Source organism: Hypanus sabinus, chromosome 9, assembly GCF_030144855.1.
Source record: "Hypanus sabinus isolate sHypSab1 chromosome 9, sHypSab1.hap1, whole genome shotgun sequence".
Taxonomy (NCBI): domain Eukaryota; kingdom Metazoa; phylum Chordata; class Chondrichthyes; order Myliobatiformes; family Dasyatidae; genus Hypanus; species Hypanus sabinus.
The window spans coordinates 2,597,061-2,616,121 of record NC_082714.1 but is presented as its reverse complement, the minus strand read 5'-3'; the positions used below and the strand labels follow the sequence as shown (position 1 = coordinate 2,616,121).

At 44.6% G+C, this 19,061-nt stretch overlaps 2 protein-coding genes across 4 annotated transcripts in view; both read right to left on the bottom strand.

Annotated features, from left to right (window-relative positions):
- c9h8orf33 (chromosome 9 C8orf33 homolog) overlaps positions 1-84 on the bottom strand; it is a 33,345-nt gene extending 33,261 nt beyond the window's left edge. The window contains exon 1 of the mRNA XM_059978852.1: positions 6-84. The gene's annotated coding sequence lies outside the window, so the exon portion shown is untranslated. The remainder of the gene's footprint in view (positions 1-5) is intronic.
- A 1,581-nt stretch (positions 85-1,665) lies between these two features.
- The window catches only part of tedc1 (tubulin epsilon and delta complex 1), a 58,832-nt gene continuing 41,436 nt past the window's right edge, over positions 1,666-19,061 (bottom strand). For 2 of the 3 annotated variants that reach the window (XM_059978848.1, XM_059978849.1), the window contains 4 exons: positions 16,569-16,667; positions 12,096-12,182; positions 9,957-10,154; positions 1,666-4,023 (listed from right to left, as the gene is read on the bottom strand). In XM_059978848.1, the coding sequence (XP_059834831.1) occupies positions 3,658-4,023; positions 9,957-10,154; positions 12,096-12,182; positions 16,569-16,667 (750 nt within the window). In that variant the 3' untranslated portion in view covers positions 1,666-3,657. Of the gene's footprint in view, positions 4,024-4,051; positions 5,395-9,956; positions 10,155-12,095; positions 12,183-16,568; positions 16,668-19,061 lie in introns of those variants that run through there. The other variant, XM_059978851.1, reaches the window with a different exon arrangement.

Genomic DNA, 19,061 nt, shown 5'->3' with positions numbered 1-19,061 from the left:
CTTACCTTCTCTTCCGGTTCAACACCACCGGAAACGGATAGTCCACCAATCACGTCCGTCTCCCAAGCCAGTATAGAGCTTTTTCTCGTGACGTCGGCCACACAGTTCCGTCGTCCGCCATTAACCTGGAGACAAAAGTCTTTAACGTGTTGGACATCAGGCAGCATCTATGGAGAGAAATAGACAAAGGTCTTTTTGAGTTGAGACCTTTCGTGAGGAATAATTTTAATTGTCTTTTTTTTCTACTATAGATGTTGCCTGATTTGCCGAGTTCCTCCCGCATTTTGTGTGTTGCTCCAGATTTACACCATCTATAGTATCTTGTATTAATATTTACAGAATCCGGTTTTAAAAAGAACCATCGGTTCCAGGCCACGTGTGAAAACAACAGCTCATCACTTCCCAGCAATAGACGCAGAATTCCGGTTCTGATTATGTTGTTTTCATCATTCAGCGATTTTCATCGTCTTATCAACCCAGCATAAATAACTCACTTTTTTCTTGTTTAGTTTTCGTCCCATTTTTGCCCTTCTTTACCCTTTTCTTCTTAAGCCCAATCACCTGTACTGGGGTGGGGGAGAACCTTGCAGTCTCTGTCCTGATCCAGTCTTTCAAATTGTCCCCAGGTTGTGCCCATCTTCGAGGATCCTTCCTCTCCCAAGGATGAAGTGTTTGGAGCTCCTGTTGGCGTTTTTGTAACTCTGGGTTTTTACAGGAAGGGGTTGCTTGTCCCATGCCCAACCCTTCCTGTAACCCTTCCCAGCCAGGCATAGGATGGGCCTAAGTGCAGTATTTTTTTTTAACACTTTTACCCCTTGCTTTTATGGTCTGGAAGTTTGTGTTTGCTTTAGATGTTAGGTATTGTACTTCTTCTTAAGTGTCAGGGAAAGACTATTTTATTTTACTCTTCAATTTTTCAATAACCCTGACAGTGTGTTCAGGAGCTGAGCAACCCCATTCCTCTCACATTCAACATTAACTAAATGTCAGTCAGGATAAAAAACCAAAAGACCATAAGATATAGGAGCAGAATTAGGCCATTTGGCCCATTGAGTCTGCTCCACCATTTCATCATGCTGATCCAATTTTCCTCTTAGCCCAAATCTCCTGCCTTCTCCCCATATTCCTTCATGCCCTGAACAATCAAGAATCTATCAACTTAAAATATAAGACATGACCTCCATAGTTCAAAGTTCTAAATACATTTTATTATCAAAGTATGTATACGTTATACAACCTTGAGATTAGACTCTTAACAGGCAGTTAGGAAACAAAGAACCCCCAAAACAAACTATATATGAAAAAACTGTCAAACACCCAATGTGCAATGAAAAATGGAATCTGCCTGTGGCAACAAATTCCACAGATTCACCACTCTCTGGCTACAGGAATTTCTCATCTCCATTCTAAAAGGATGCCCCTCTATTCTGAGGCAGTGTCCTCTGGACTTAGAATCTCCCATCATAGAAACATTCTCCCCAGCTCCACTCTATCAAGGCTTTTCACCATTCAATAGGATTCAATGAGGTCACCCTCATTCTTCTGAATTCTAGTGAATACAGGCCCAGAGCCATCAAACGCTCTTCATATGACAAGCCATTCAATCCCGGAATCATTTTCGTGAACCTCCTCTGAACAGTGCTTTATAAAGCCTCAACATTTATATTCTAGACCTCTTGAAATGAAAGCTAACATCACATTTGCCTTCTCACCACACACTCAACCTCCAAGTTAACATTTAGGAATCCTGCACAAGGACTCCCAAGTCCCGTTGCACTTTAGATTCTTGAATTTTCTTTCCATTTAGAAAATAGTCAACCCTTTTATTCCTTTTGCCAAAGTGCCTGACCAGCACTTCCTGACTCTGTATTCCATCTGCCATTTCTTTGCCCATTCTCCTAATCTGAGTCCTTCTGTAGCCTACTTTCTCAAAACTACCTGTCACTCCATCTATTTTCATAGCATCTGCAAACATTGCAACAAAGCAATCAATTCCATTGTTGAAATCATTGACCTATAATGTAAAAAGAATTGGTCCTTCTACTGTGCAATGTACAATGACATGATTATAAATATACAAAGTTCAGCTCTCTTCAGCCTGCTCAGAAAGTAGAGGCATAGGTGAACTTTCCTGATTATGTAGGATGTGTTCTGGGACAGGGAGAGGTTGTGTGTGATGTGCACTTCCAGGGGTTGCACATCCCAATCCAGGTTTTTGATGATCATGGCATTTAAATATTATAATGTTTTCCTACAAAATGGTAAGTCTCCTGTTTCTCCCTATTTTACTCCAAATGCTATATAGTCTTGCCCATTTAGATCCTTTCAAAGACTTAGTTCCACCCAGCACCTTGCTTCATTCCTTCCTGTCATCTTTTTACACTGGTTATCTCCTCTCTTTCCAATGAAGGGTCTTAGCCCAAAATCTCCACTGTCCATTTCCCTCCACAGATGCTGCCTGACTGGCTAAATCTCTGCTATGTCTTGTGTGTGTTACTTTGTTTCCCTCACACTAGCTTTCCGTCATCAGAAAACTAGGATACAACACACCCAGACCCTTCATCAGAACTTGTAATGGGATTCCTCTTCACCTCTGCCTGATTCACAGCATATCACGGTACCGCATCAGAGCTCAGAGCAATTCCAATGTTATCTGTAAGGAGTTTAAAAGTCCTCCCTGTGGTTTTCTCGGGGTGCTCCACTTTCTTTCCACAGTCCGAAGACTTACTGGTTAGTAGGTTAATTGATCAATCATTGTAAATTGTCCTGGGGTTATATCAGTGATTTGTTGCAGTGCAGCTCGAAGGCTGGAAGGGCCTGTTCTGTGCTGCCTCAATAAAAAAAATACAAATAAAATCAAACCTCAGAGGTCCGTGATGATTTCTCCATTGAGTTATTCACACAGATGCTGTTTACCTGACTTGAGACACATATAAATTTGAATTGAGGACTTTTTTTTAAACTGTACATGAATGTTTCCAACAATATATTATATTTATAAACAACACATTTTTATTGATTATGGTCACAATGAATGAATGTTGCCTGATGCTGGCTAAAGATGTTAAACAGTGGTTACAGGTGCCTGAATAAGTAATGTAGACTGATTGTGGTTAGGGTACTGAAGACGGCGATGGGGCGAAGGCAGCCACATGGAGGCAGCAAACAGAAAAGCTCCGAATGCCAGAGCAGGTGGAGAGAACGGGTTGCTTTCATTCCTAGTGCAAACAGGAGGCAAATCCAATGACAAACTTCCATGCAGTAGGAAGATCCCAATATTAACTGTGAATAAGAGGTTAAATTCAGAGCAAAACTGAGCGATTCTAAAGTGCTTGAACCACAGTGAAGTTTGTCCTGTCAGGGAAAATGCTTTTCCAGATCTCCCATGCGCCAGAGATTCCTGAAACTGAAAGAGACTGGCCATCGACCCAAGGGTGTTAACACCGCTGCACTGTCAGCCTATGGATGTGATGTGGAAGGAACAACACTCAAGGTAATCTTCCTGCTTCATCTTCATAGTAATGTTTCAACAGTACAGACAAGGTCAGTGGCCGGTACATCTCACCACACTAATTCTGAATCTACTGTAGACGATAAATCCCTCTGGGTGAGTGCAGCAATCAGAAAGACCCTAATAATGACAGTTCCAGCAACAACCTATTGATTACCGGTGTTTCCTCGCTGCATAGGAGGTAGGCATATCACACCATCCTGCCTCTCCACAACTTCTGCAAGGGACTCTCTGCAAAGCTGCTGCATTTCCTGCAGTTCTCTCCTTAATGCAGTCTCCTCAGTTTTTAGCTCTGTGATCACCTTCGAAGCCGAGAGACTCCCACTGTCTTGCTTTGCAGAAGGAAACTGTGAAGGGGATCTCAGAGCCAACCTGACATGGCCGTGTCTTCTCCGCTGGTGGTTAACTCTGGCTTGAAGTTCTCCCAGCTTCTTTTCCACATCATTCCACATCAGGAAAACTGACTCAAGCCTTCTAGTGGGAAATTGACTCCTTCGCTCCTGGGCATCAGTCTACAAAAAGGTAGACAGCTACAGTTTAGATCAGGTTGATCACAATGCACCCCTCCCCCATCTAAAAATACTTTACCTACATGGATTTTAAAAAAAAAAGTTAACTTTATTTTCTAATTAAGAACTAAGCATAACACAATATCATCTGTGAACAGAGTCAGTGAAATAACACATAGTCCTCAAACTTTTTTATGCCATGGAGACTTACTATCAACCAAGGGGTCTGTGGTCCCCAGGTTGGGAACCCCTGGTATCGAGGAACATAATACAAAATGCTGGAGGAACTCAGCTAGTCAGGCAGCATCAATGGAGAGGAATAAACAGTCAATGTTTCCTTCAGCTTGTACTCATTTCCCTCGCCCCACCTTCTTATTTTGGCATCTTCCCCTTCCTTTCCAGTCCTGATGAAGGGTCTCAGCTGAAACGTTGACTGTTTATTCCCTTCCATAGATGTGGCCTGACCTGCTGAGTTCCTCCAGCGTTTTGTATTTGTTGCCCTGGATTTCCAGCAGCTTCACAATCTCTTGTGTTCAGCACAGAGGAAGTAGTTGAAGTATGTACAAATTCTTTTGTACCTACAGTTGGACAGGAACATGGATTGGAAAGGTTGAGGATATGGGCCAAATGCTGGCAGTTGGGACTAGCTTGACTGGCCACAGACCAGATAGCTGAATGGCATGTTTCTATGCTATATAACTATAATAGCAGCAAATATAAAGAAGAGAGTATCTGGGACTTTGCTCTGCATGAGGTCCAGGAGGCAACTGGGCTTCAAACTGTTCAGTCACTGGGTCAAAGTTGTTGGTTACAGCCACTGTCTCTGTGGGTCTTCACTAGCTAGTCTTTCCAACTTGTATCTGTCTTCCAGGGCAATGAGGAAAGGGTAATAAATGTTGGTCTTGCCACTGACATACAGCGATATATTCTCTATGCTGGAAATGGGTCAGAGTTGCATTTGCCTCTCATTCAGAATCACAATCAGGGTTGTCACTGATGTATGCTGTGATGTAATGTCTGCAATTCTGAAAGTCAGGGGACAAGGACTGGAGGCCCGGAGGTGGCCTATCCTGGGGTTGGAGACCTACCTGTATATGCGGGTGGCTAAAGGGTTTGTTTTTCTGTTGTTGTTGCTTGCATTATTCTGCTGAACATCGTGGAAATGCTACATTGACACTGGAATGTATGGTGACATTTGCGGGCTTCTCCCAGCACATTTTAAAAATTTATTAATTGTTAATAAATAATAACAAATTATCCAGGGTCTGTGACATCGTGGATCGAGTTCTCGGTATTCTCAGGAGGGAGGGTGAGCAGCCAGATGTCGTGGTCCATGTAGGGATCAATGACGTGAATAGGAAGGAGGAGCAGGTCCTGCAAAGAGAGTTTAGGGAGTTAGGTGCAAAGTTGAAGGATGAGACCTCCAGGGTTGCAATCTCGGGATTGTTACCCGTGCCACGTGCTAGTGAGGCTAGAAATAGGATAATAATGCAGCTAAATACGTGGCTGAGGAGATGGTGCAGGAGGGAGGGCTTCATGTTTCTGGTCAACTGGGTTTTGTTTCAGGGAAGGCGGGATCTGTTCTGACGGGACAGTTTGCACCTGAACTAGAGGGGGACAAACATCCTTGTGGTAGATTTGCTAGTGCTGCTCTGGGGGCTTTAAACTAGATTTGCAGGGGGAGGGGAACCAGAGTGTTAGAGCAGATAGTGAGGTGGAGGAGGATAAAGGTCATGTGAGGACTGCATGTATTGATGGAAATCAAAGGTTTGTACACGATAGAAATGTTCTCAGGTGCATCTATTTCAATGCAAGGAGTATTGTAGGTAAGGCAGATGAGCTTAGGGCGTGGATTGGCACGTGGGATTACGACTTTATTAGTCGGTATTAGTGAGACTTGGTTACAGGAAGGGCAGGACAGGCAGCTTAATATTCTGGGGTTCCATTGTTTCAGACATGACAGAGGGGAGGAGTGGCATTACTAGTCAGGGAAAATATCAAAGCTGTGCGGAGACAGGACAGCCCGGAGGGTTTGTCTACAGAGGCCATACGGTTGGAGCTGAGGAACGGGAAAGGTGTGACCACACTAATAGGGTTGTATTATAGACCACCCAATAGTCAGAGAGAATTGGAGGAGCAAATCTGTAGAGAGAGAGCAGACCGAAGTAAGAACCAGAAAGCTCTAATGGTAGGGGATTTTAACTTTCCACATATTGACTGGGACTCCCACACTGTGAAAGGGCTAGATAGCTTGGAGTTTGTCAAATGTGTTCAGGAAAGTTTTCTAAATCAATATATAGAGGTACCTACGAGAAAGGATGCAGTACTTGATCTCCTATTAGGGAACCAGACAGGTCAGGTGCCAGAAGTATGGGTAGGCGAACATTTTGTGTCCAGTGTCCATAATGTCATTAGTTTCATGTCAATTATGGATAAGGATAGATCTGGTCCTCGAGTTGAGGTTCTAAATTAGAGAAGGGACAATTTTGTGGAAATGAGAAAGGATCTAGGAAGAGTGGATTGGGAAAAGTTGTTTTCTGGCAAAGATGTGTTCGGTAAGTGGGAGGCCTTCAAAGGCGAAATTTTGAGAGTGCAGAGTTTGCATGTTCCTGCCAGGTTTAAAGGCAAAGTTAACAGGCAGAGGGAACCTTGGTTTTCAAGGGATATTGGCGATCTGGTTAAGAAAAAGAGAGAGGTGTATAGCAGGTACAAATGAGGTACTTTAAGAGTATAGAAAATGTAAGAAAATACTAAAGAAGGAAATCAAGAAGACATGAGGTTGCTTTGGCAGATAATATGAAGGTAAACCCAAAGGGTTTCTACAAGTATATTAGGAGTAAAAGGATAGTAAAGGACAAAATTGGTCCCCTAGAAGATCAGAGTGGTCATCTATGTGTGGAGCCTCACGAGATCTTGAAACAGTTTTTTTGCATCAGTATTTACTCGGGAAACTGGCATAGCGTATATGGAAGGAAGGGAAGCAAGCAGTAGTGTCATGGAACATATAGAGATTAAAGAGGAGGAGGTGCTTGCTACCTTACAGCGAATAAAGGTAGATATATCCCCTGGGCCTGACATGATATTTCCTCAGACCTTGAGAGAGACTAGTGTAGAAATTGCAGGGGCCCTGGCAGAAATATTTAAAATGTCCTTAGCCATGGGTGCGGTGCCAGAGGATTGGAGGGTAGCTCATGTTGTTCCGTTGTTTAAAAAAGGCTCCAAAAGTAAACCAGGTAATTACAGGCTGGTGAGCCTGACATCAGTAGTAGGTAAATTATTGGAAGGTGTTCTGAGAGATCGGATATACAAGTATTTGGACAGCCAAGGGCTGATTAAGGATAGTCAGCAAGGCTTTGTGCGCGGTAGATCGCGTTTAATGAATCTTGTAGAGTTTTTTGAGGAGCTTACCAAGAAAGAAGATGAAGGAAAGGATGTGGATGTTGTCTACATGGACTTTAGTAAGGCCTTTGACAAGGTCCCACATGGGAGGTTAGTTCAGAAGGTTCAGACACGAGGTATCCATGGAGAGGTTGTATACTGGATTCGAAATTGGCAGTGTGGGAGAAGACAGAGAGGTAGTGGATGATTGCTCCTCAGACTGGAGGCCTGTGATTAGTGGTGTGCCTCAGGGATCTGTGCTGGGACTATTGTTATTTGTTGTCTATATCAATGATCTAGATGATAATGTGGTAAATTGGATCAGCAAATTTGCTGATGATACTAAGATCGGAGGCGTAGTGGACAGTGAGGAAGGTTTTCAAAACTTGCAGAGGGATCTGGACCAAATGAAAAATGGGCCAGAAAATGGCAGATGAAATTTAATGCAGGCAAGTGTGAGGTGTTGCAATTTGGAAGGACAAATCAAGGTAGGACATACACAGTAAATGGTAGGGCACTGAAGAGTGCAGAGGAACAAAAGGATCTGGGAGTTCAGATACATAATTCCCTGAAAGTGGCATCACAGATAGACAGGATTGTAAAGAAGGCCTTTGGCATCCTGGAATTCATAAATCAAAGTATTGAGTATAGGAGTTGGGATGTTATGGTGAAATTGTATAAGACATTGGTGAGGCCAAATTTGGAGAATTGTGTGCAGTTCTGGTCACCTAACTACAGAAAGGGTATCAGTAAGATTGAAAGAGTGCAGAGAAGATTTACTAGGATGTTGCCGGGTCTTCAGGAGTTGGGTTACGGGGAAAGATTGAACAGATCGGGACTTTATTCCTTGGAGCATTGAAGAATGAGGGGGGATTTGATAGGGGTGTACAAAATTATGATGGGTATAGACAGAGTAAATGCAAGTAGGCTCTTTCCGCTTAGATTAGGAGAGCTAAATACGAGAGGACATGGCTTTAGGGTGAAAGGGGAAAGGCTTAGGGAGAACATTAGGAGGAACTTCTTCACTCAGAGAGTGGTGTGAGTGTGGGAACGAGCTGCCATCTGACATGGTAAATGCGGGCTCACTCTTAAGTTTTAAGAATAAATTGGAAAGGTACATGGATGAAAGAGGTCTGGAGGGTTATGGACTAGGTGCGGGTCAATGGGACTAGCGGAATAAAGTTTCAGCACAGACTAGAAGGGCTGAATGGCCTGTTTTCTGTGCTGTAGTGTTCTATAGTTCTACTGAGATACAGTGTGGAACAGGCCTTTCTAGCACTTCAAGGCCATGCTGCCCAGCAATCCTCCAATTTAATCCTTGTCTAATCATGGGACAATTTACAATGACAAATTAACCTACCAACTGGTACGTCTTTGAACTGTGGGAGCACCCAGAGGAAACCCATGTAGTCACGGGAAGAACGTACAAACTCATTAGAGAGTGGGCAGGAACTGAACCCAGATCATCTGTACTATAAAGCATTGTGCTAACCACTACGCCACCATGCCTCTCTCTCAGGCTGTGTTGGTTGTTAACAGAAACAACTCATTTCACTGTTTTGATTTACATGTGATAAATACATCAGAATCTGAAATTTGCTGTTTCTCAGCAGCAGTACCTTGCAAAACATAAAATTACACCCATGTCCCATGACTATGTGGCTAGGCATAGCTCAAACAGCATCTATAAATTTGCTGATAATATAACCATTGCTGGCAGAATGTCAGATGATGACAGAAGGGCATACAGGAGTGAGATATACCAGCTAGTTGAGTGGTGTTGCAGCAACAACCTTGCACTCAATGTCAGCAAGACCAACGAGCTGATTGAGGACTTCAGGAAGAGTAAGATGAGGGAGCATGAATCAATCCTCATGGAGGGATCAGAAGTGGAGAGAGAGCGAGCAATTTCAAGTTCCTGGGTCTCAGTATCTCTGAGGTCCTAACCTGGACACAATATATTGATACAGCTATAAAGAAGGTAAAACAGCGGCTATACTTCACTATGAGTTTGAGGAGATTTGGTTTGTCAACTAAAACATTTGGAAACTTCTACAAATGTACCATGGAGAGCATTCTGACTGGATGCATCACCGCCTGGGCTGAAGGGTGGGGGGTGGCTACTACACAAGCTCGAAATAAGTTCCAGAAACTTGTAAAATCGGTCAGCTCTATCATGGGTACCAGCCTTCGTAGTATCCAAGACACCTTCAAGGAATGGTGCCTTGGGAAGGCAGCATTGATCATTAAGGATCCTCACCACCAGGACAAGCCCTCTTCACACTTTTACATTCCGGAAGGAGGTGCAGAAGCTTCTTCACCTCTGCCATCCAATTTCTAAATGAACCCATGAACACTAACTCACTACCTTGCCAGTGATATTAAATCTGATTCTGATTATAAATTACAACAATAAATAAATAGTACAAAAGAGAAATGATGAGGTCATGTTCTCACTGTTGAGTTATTGAGGTGTGAGGAATGTGCACCTAATTGGAAAAGGCTCTCCAAACTATCAGATGTTACACTGTAAAAAACAACAAATTCAGAAGGTTTACCATTTTAACCTTGGTCTTTTTCCTGCTTTGCAGCTTCATCTGCAACTTCAGGATCTCACTAGAAAGCTTATCCATTTCTCTGAAGATGACAGGATCACCATGATCGCCTGACTGGTGCAGGAAGCATTCGATGGCCTTTGTATCATTTGCCTTCACTGAGTCCTGGGCATCCTGCAGCTTAGCAGTCAGTACACTTTCCTAACAAAGCAGATGAATTTTTAAAATTAATTTATTGTAAGTCTCTGATATCAGGCATCACACTCAAGATTAAAGAGGCTGATGATCCAGCAGTCAACACATACCATATTCTGAAATATCACCATCCATAAGCCCACTAGACATAAGAATAGAATTAGGCCATTCAGCCCATTGAGTTTGCTCTGCCATTCTATCATGGTTGATTTATTATCTCTATTCTCCTGCCTTCTCCCTGTAATCTTTGACATCTTGACTAATCAAGAACCTATCAAACTCCACTTTAAATATACCCAATAATTTGGCCTCTATAGCCATCTGTGGCAAAGAATTCCATAGATTCACCACCCACTGGCTAAAGAAATTCCTGATCTGTTCCAACTTGATGATCCTCTGTTCTGAGGCTATGCCCTTTGGTCCTAGACTTCCCACTATAGGAAACACCCTCTCCATACTCACTGTATCTAGGCCATTCAGTATTCGATGATAGTAATGTCGTATGGACACTAACACCTTAGTGCTGAGATGTCACACCATCACCTTTACTTTCTTAGAGGTTTGCGTCAACTGGCATGTCACCAAAAACTCTAACTTCTATAGATGCACAGTGGAGAGTATCCTAACTGGTTGCATCATGACCTGGTACAGAAACACCAATGCCCAAGAATGGAAAATATTACAGAAAGTGTTGGATATAGCTCAGTCCATCACAGGAAAATCCCTCCCCACCATTGAGTATAATTACATGGAGCACTGTCACAAGAAACCAGCACCCACCAAGGAGCCCCACCATCCAGGTCAAGCTCTCTTCTTGCTGATACCACTGAGCAGGAGGTACAGTAGCCTTAGGAACAGTTATTATCCTACAAACATCAGGCTCCTGAACCAGTGTGGATAACTTCATTCACCTCAACTCTGAACTGATTTTGCAATCTGCAAATTCACTTTCAAGGCCTCTTTATAACTCATGTTCTCAGGATTACTTTTATTTGCACAATTTGTCTGCTTTTGCACATTGGTTGGTTGTCAGTCTTTCTGTCTAGTATTTCTTTATTTTTCTGTAAATGCCTGCAAGAAACAATCTCAAGCTGTACATGGTAACATACAAGTACTTCAATAGTAAATTTCACTTAGACTTAGATATTTGGTATATGCAGCTTTTGTGTCTCCTCGCAGAAGGGGAAATACTGGGAGTTTCTGGAACAGAACAACAAGTGCACCTGCTCAACGCTTAGCTCAGTAGTGTTACGATATGCAGATATGATGTTCAGATATGCAACAGACCGGAAACTATAAGCTGGACACAGGCAAATGAAGGTGGTGCTCTGTTAGTGCAGAAATATGCTTCTTCTGCATATCAAAATAAGATGCAAAATGCAGTTTATATATATTATGTCTGCTTATGTAGAGTTTTTCATAAATTCTATTGAACTTCTTGAATGGAACGGTGCTAGAGGCAGATACATTGGGGGATATATTTAACTCTTTCATAGGCACAAGGATGAAAAATAAATAGAGGGCAATGTAGGCGGGAAGGGTTAGAATGGTCTTAGAGTAGGTTAAAAAGTCAACGCAACACTATACTGTTCTATGGTTATGTTTATATTTTCTTGTAAATGCCTGCAAGAAAATGAATCTCATGGTTGTATATGGTGAAATATGTACTTTAATAATAAATTTACTTCAAGTTCTTTTTCTAAGTAGCTACTTAAATAGCCCTGTAAAATTTCAAAATTCACTCATAATCAAGATTGAGTCAGGGATGTTACTTCTGGTGAATGTAATCATCTAATGGGAGTGCTCAATAGGAAGTCACAGATTATAAGTCAACTTGGTGAAATCAATCCTAAAGGCCATTTTGATATTGTGAGCAGCATCACCAGTTGCACAGCGGGTCCTGGGGACAGAACTATTTCTAGTACAGAATCAGAATCACGCTGTTACCATCCACTGCCAAAAGAAGGGCTCCAACTGCTTCCAGTCCAGGTACGCCTCCAGCCGCGTGTTCTCCTGCTCCAGCAGCTGTATAAACTACAGTAATAAAGTGACGTTAGCAGAGGTCAGATCGTCACTGATGTCCTCCCGCAGTGATTAGCAAGCACAGGAAGCACTTATACACAGCCACTCAAACCAGAACATTACAACACTCAAAATAGATTGATCTTAGAATAAGTTAAAAGGTCAGCATGACATTGTGGGCAGAAGGGCCTGTACTGTACTGTCATATATTCTATGTTGTATTAAACAGATTTTAAGTGAGGAGAAATGGCTCGCCCACTGCTGTAAATCTCAGATTCAGATTCATTTATCACATGTACAGTGAAATGTGTTGATTGCATTAACCACAACACAATCAAGAATCTGCTGGGGGGCAGCCCACAAATGCTGCCACACATTCTGACGCCAGTACAGTCAGCTCTCCATATCTGCGAGGGATTGGTTCTGGGATCCCTCGCGGATACCAAAAAATGCGGATGATCTAGTCCCTTCTTCTTCCTGTCCCAATGCGGTGGACCTTAGGACCCAGTGCAACCCCAGACCTTATTTAACCTGTCTCAATGCGGTGGACATTAGGACCTGGTGGCAGAGATGTGAATCCGCAGTGTTTCTGTTCATGAAAATAGTCACGATCACGATTGAAAATGGAGTGGAAACAATCGGAAAGAGGTGAAACGCCATCGGTCATTGGAAAAGTGTTAGGCTACGTCAGTCAATGATCGGAACAATTTTAAAGGTTAAAGTGAGAAAGGCCCTGCCCTGATGAAAGCTACAATTATTACTAAGCAACGCAGTGGTTTAATTATTGGGTTTTGAGTTTTTGATCCTTCACATCAACCCGGCACAGTGGAGAGCACTCTGTCATTGGATCGAACTCAGGAACTTCCATTCCCGAGCCTGGAGCTAAAACATATGTTCTTAAGTGTTTTATATGCATAGAAAGGTAAGATATATACTACATACTAAGACAAACGTTTGACTAACTGACACTAAATAATATTGGATGTACCTGTTCCGACTTACTTAGTAAGAGAACTTCCAATTTTTTTCTATCCCGATCCACGATAACCCACACACATCCTCCCATACTTTAAATCATCTCTAGATTACTTATAATACCTAATACCATGTAAATGCTATGTAAAATAGTTGTTATACTGCATTGTTTAGGGAATAATGACAAGAAAAAAAAGTCCATACATGCTCAAACAACAAGGGCTGGAAGAGTACTTCCGGGTTTTCTTGATTCGAGGTTGGTTGAATTCGCGGATAAGGAGGACCGACTGTATACCCGCAGACTTCACAGAACAACACCAAACACAACAAAACAGAATGCAACAAGCAGCCAAACAGCACCAGTTAAACAATCCCCTCTCCTCCCTCCCACCCACACACACAGACAGCCTTCCAACTCCAGCCTCCATGTTCCTATCAAGTCTATTGTGTTAATACTGTTCCATTAACTGCATTGTGTTTCAGACAGAGGCAAGTCAGCGCTTTCATTTGAGCCAGGAAGCCAACAGTAACATTGAAAATTGCCACAGTAGCGTTGAGGTTAGCATAACACTTTACAGCGCCAATGAATAGGGCTAATTGCCGCCAATGTCTGTAAGGAGTTTGTACATTCTCCCCGTGACCCTGTGGGTTTCCTCCGGGTGCTCAGTTTCCTTATACATCCCAAAATGAAGAAAGGTTTAGCAAGCATCCTCGGACTGTGTTGGTCACTGACGCATGTTTCGATGTAGATGCGACAAACAAAGCTAAGCTTCATCTTAAATGGACTGGCTTCAAGTAGAACCTGGGACTAGAAAGCAGGAACGATGGACAACTACAAATTTAGCAGTAACCATGATCCTCCCACTGCTGCCATATGAAGGTGGGCATGAATGAATGCCCAGTGCTGTTTTGGATTCCTAGATTAGACTATGTTGTTATTTTATTTGCAGTTTAATAATTAATTGCCTGATTGTTTGTATATAATTACTTATATACAAGTAACTGTTTAATATGCTTCCAAGTGGTGACAGTGTAAGAGCTGATTGTGGAGTTCAGGAAGGGTAAGATGAAGGAACACATACCAATCATCGTAGAGGAATCAGAAGTGGAGAGAGTGAGCAGCTTCAAGTTCCTGAGTGTCAAGATCTCTGAGGATCTATGAGGAAATTGAGCACCCGGAGGAAACCCACAGGGTCACGGGGAGAACGTACAAACTCCTTACAGACATTGGCAGCAATGAACCTTATCCACTGATGTGTTACACAAACCAGGTCCCAACATAATGAAGGCAAGACAGCGGCTATACTTTATTAGGAGTTTGAAGAGATTTGGCATGTCAACAAATACACTCAAAAACTTCTTTTTATATCACCGTCTGATATGGAGGGGCTACTGCATAGGACCAAAAGAAGCCGCAGAAGGTTGTAAATCTAGTCAGCTCCATCGTGGGCACTAGCCTACAAAGTACCCAAGACAGGGAGTGTTGTCCCAGAAAGGCAGCGTCCATAATTAAGGACCTCCAGCACCTAAGGCATGCCCTTTTCTCACTGTTACCATCAGGTAGGAGGTACAGGAGCCTGAAGGCACACACTCAGTGATTCAGGAACAGCTTCTTCACCTCTGCCATCCGATTCCTAAATGAACACTGAATCTTTGGACACTACCTCACTTTTCTTTTTAATATACAGTATTTTCTGTTTTTGCACATTTAAAAAAATCTATTCAATATACGTAATTGATTTCAAAGGCAACACGAGTGAATCTGCAGATGCTGGAAATAAATAAAAACACAAAATGCTAGCAGAACTCGGCAGGCCAGACAGCATCTATGGGAGGAGGTAGTGACTTCATCAGGAGTGAAGTAACATGGGATGGTTGAGTGGGGATAAGAAGAGGGGGGGGGATTAAGTAGAGAGCTGGGAAGTAATAGGCTGAAGGGAAATGGGCTAGGGGGAAGGTGGAGAATTATGGGAAATAAAAGAGAAAGAAAGGTGATTTACTTGTTTATTTTTTTATTTTTTTCTCTCTGCTAGATTATATATTGCATTGAACTGCTGCTGCTAATTTAACAAATTTCATGTCACATGCCAGTGATACTAAAGCTGATTCTGATTCTGTCTATATGCAGTTGTTCAAAGTGTCCCCTTCAAGTCAAGTCAAGTCGCTTTTTATTGTCATTTCGACCATAAACTGCTGGTACAGTACACAGTAAAATCTAAACAACGTTCCTCCAGTACCCTGGTGCTACATGAAACAACACAAAACTACATTAGACTATGTGAGACAGCACAAGGCTACACTAGACTACGTAAAAGAACATAAAAACTACACTAGACTACAGACCTGCACAGGACTACATAAAGTGCACAAAACAGTGCAGGGCAGCACAATAATTAATAAACAATAAACAAGACAATAGGCACAGTAGAGGACAAATTACAATATAATAATAAATGATGTAGATGTTAGTCTAGACTCTGGGTATTGAGGAGTCTGACGGCTTTGGGGAAGAAACTGTTGCACAGTCTGGTCGTGAGAGCCCAAATGCTTCAGTGCCTTTTGCCAGATGGCAGGAGGGAGAAGAGTTTGTGTGAGGGGTGCATGGGGTCCTTCACAATGCTGTTAGCTTTGCAGGTGCAGCATGTGGTGTAAATGTCTACACAAAGTACACTGCAGATGCTGTGGTCAAATCAATACGTATAAACTCAGCAGGTCGTGCAGCATCCGATGGTGTAAATGTTTGTAATGGCGGGAACACTGGCTATATTGGTATGACTGAAAGTTTCTCTTGGCACTGCATTATTTGAATAAGAGTTATGTCATTGGTTAACTCTTATCTACAAATCTGAATGAAATTTTCCTTATCTATAGGTATAAAAGAGCTGCACCACAAGGTCAGTGCCATCGTAGCTTTTTGTCTTCACTTAGCAGACCTCTATCACTCTCCATTTCAGTTTCTCTTTATTCTATCAACACTAATAAAACTACTGTGAAGCAACTAGTTTTGTGCCTCTTTCCTGGACTTCTGACTTCCTTGGATTAAAACATCAGAATCCAACAGTTGACAGGCAGTCACCATCAGGAGCTGGCATTCAATGCCACTGTAAATTCCAAGAATAATCTCTTCACTCCACTGTACAGAAATGGCCAACTTCAATTGTTGACACAAGGATTGATACTGGGGTGAGCAAAGACCACCACTGTGCATTGGAACTACATTCTCAGTGTCCACACCCACTGGAGAGACTGCAGGTTCACAGGATGAGGTGGGCAGTAAATACCTTGCAAACAGGGAGTGGCAGGATATCCAGGACCATCTCTGCTGAAAGGGTGTGTTGAATAGAGTCTGGGACAATGGCAGGATGTCCAGGACCATCCCAGCAGAAAGGGTGTGTTGAATAGAGTCTGGGACAGTCGGCTCACCTCATTGCATTGCACAGGATCTTGGATTAGACGCATTTCTGTTGCAGACAAGTGATCGATGCTTTGTCCGTTGTGGCATCCTCTGGTGTTCGAGTGTATCTGAAAGAGAATATCACAGATGATAGGGAGACACGTCTTTCCTTCTTCTCTGATGGACTACTTTTGCAAATTGAAACAATGCCCTAATGCAGAACAGGGGCTTTTACTCCTTCCTGCCTCTGCCGAATTAAAGCCTCATTCATGGACGATGACTTCACATAAGTCCATTCTTCTGATTCTGAACATAGAACAGTACAGCACAGGGCAGGATGTTGTGCCAGCATTTTAACCCGCTCTAAGATCAATTTAACCCTTCCCTCTTACATAACACTGTAGCGGTGTGCTACAAACAGCGCTAAAATTACGACACGGAGTCGGTAACTGCAGTCGAAGGAAAAAAACTTTATTCGAAAACTTCAGCCTCACTTTTAAGCCTCTGTCAACCGGCCCCCCATGGCGAAGAGGCTCCAAAGCTCTGTGCTCGCAAACCCCCGTAGGCTATCTAATTGTGAGTCGGTTCGCATACGCTAGGAAATGAGCCGCCACATAACCCCCCCCCAGAACCGGCGATACACCCCCCAATGTCCACAGCCTGGGCCAGAACCTGCTTGGGAGGTCGGCCTCTGCGCCGAGGCGCCGGAAACTCGGCCGGTTGCGCCAGGTCCACATGGGCCGGCTTGAGGCGGTCCACCGTGAAAACCTCCTCCTTCCCCCCAACGTCCAGCACGAACGTGGACCCGTTGTTCCGGAGCACCGTAAACGGCCCCTCGTATGGCCGCTGCAGCGGTGGCCGATGCCCGCCCCTTCGTACAAACACAAACTTACAGTTCCGTAGGTCTTTGGGTACGCAGGTCGGGTGCCGCCCATGCTGTGAAGTGGGTATGGGGGCCAGGTTACCGAGCTTCTCGCGAAGTCTGCCCAGGACTGCAGCGGGTTCTTCCTCTTGCCCCCTCGGGGCTGGTAGGAACTCCCCGGGGACGGCCAGGGGCGCGCCGTATACCAACTCGGCCGACGAGGCGTGCAGGTCGTCCTTGGGCGCTGTGCGGATGCCGAGAAGGACCCAGGGAAGCTCGTCCGCCCAGTTGGCTCCTCGCAGGCGGGCCATGAGGGCCGACTTCAGGTGACGGTGGAAACGCTCCACTAGCCCGTTCGACTGTGGGTGGTAGGCAGTGGTGTGGTGCAGCTGAGTCCCCAAAAGGCTGGCCATAGCTGACCACAGGCTGGAGGTGAACTGGGCGCCTCTGTCGGAGGTAATGTGGGCTGGTACACCAAAGCGGGATATCCAGGTGGCGATCAGGGCTCGGGCGCAAGATTCGGAGGTGGTGTCGGTGAGCGGGACCGCCTCTGGCCATCTTGTGAACCGGTCCACGATAGTCAGGAGGTAACGCGCTCCGCGCGACACTGGCAGGGGGCCCACGATATCCACATGAATGTGGTCGAAACGCCGGTGGGTGGGATGGAACTGCTGCGGTGGGGCTTTGGTGTGCCGCTGAACCTTGGCCGTCTGGCAGTGCATGCACGTCCTGGCCCATTCACTGACCTGTTTGCGGAGTCCGTGCCAAACGAACCTGCTGGAAACCATCCGGACAGTTGTCCGGATGGAGGGATGCGCCAAGTTATGAATGGAGTCGAAAACACGTCGCCGCCAGGCTGCAGGGACGACCGGACGGGGCTGGTTGGTGGCGACGTCACAGAGTAGGGTCCTCTCACCTGGGCCCACGGGGAGGTCCTGGAGCTGCAAACCAGAGACTGCAGTCCTGTAACTCGGAATCTCCTCATCTACCTGCTGTGCCTCTGCCAGTGCCTCAAAGTCTACCCCTTGGGAAAGGGCATGAACGGTAGGGCGAGAGAGCGCATCCGCCACGACATTGTCCTTACCCGAGACGTGCCGGACATCCGTTGTGTATTCAGAGATGTAGGACAGGTGGCGTTGCTGGCGGGATGACCAGGGGTCGGATGCTTTCGTAAACGCAAAGGTAAGCGGTTTGTGGTCCGTGAACGCGGTGAAGGGCCGACCTTCTAGGAAGTACCTGAAATGCCGGATTGCCAGGTAGAGCGCCAACAGTTCCCGGTCAAAAGCACTGTACTTGAGCTCGGGTGGCCGCAGGTGTTTGCTGAAAAACGCCAGGGGTTGCCAGCGACCTGCGATGAGCTGCTCCAGCACCCCACCGACTGCCGTGTTTGATGCGTCCACTGTGAGGGCGGTAGGGGTGTCCATTCTGGGATGTACTAGCATTGCGGCGTCAGCCAAAGCTTCCTTCGTTTGAACGAAAGCGGCGGCGGACTCCTCGTCCCAGGTAATGTCCTTGCTCGGACCCGACATCAGGGCGAACAGGGGGCGCATGATCCGGGCAGCTGAAGGGAGGAAGCGGCGGTAGAAATTGACCATACCTACGAATTCCTGAAGGCCTTTGACCGTGGTGGGTCGGGGGAAGTGGCGGACCGCATCTACCT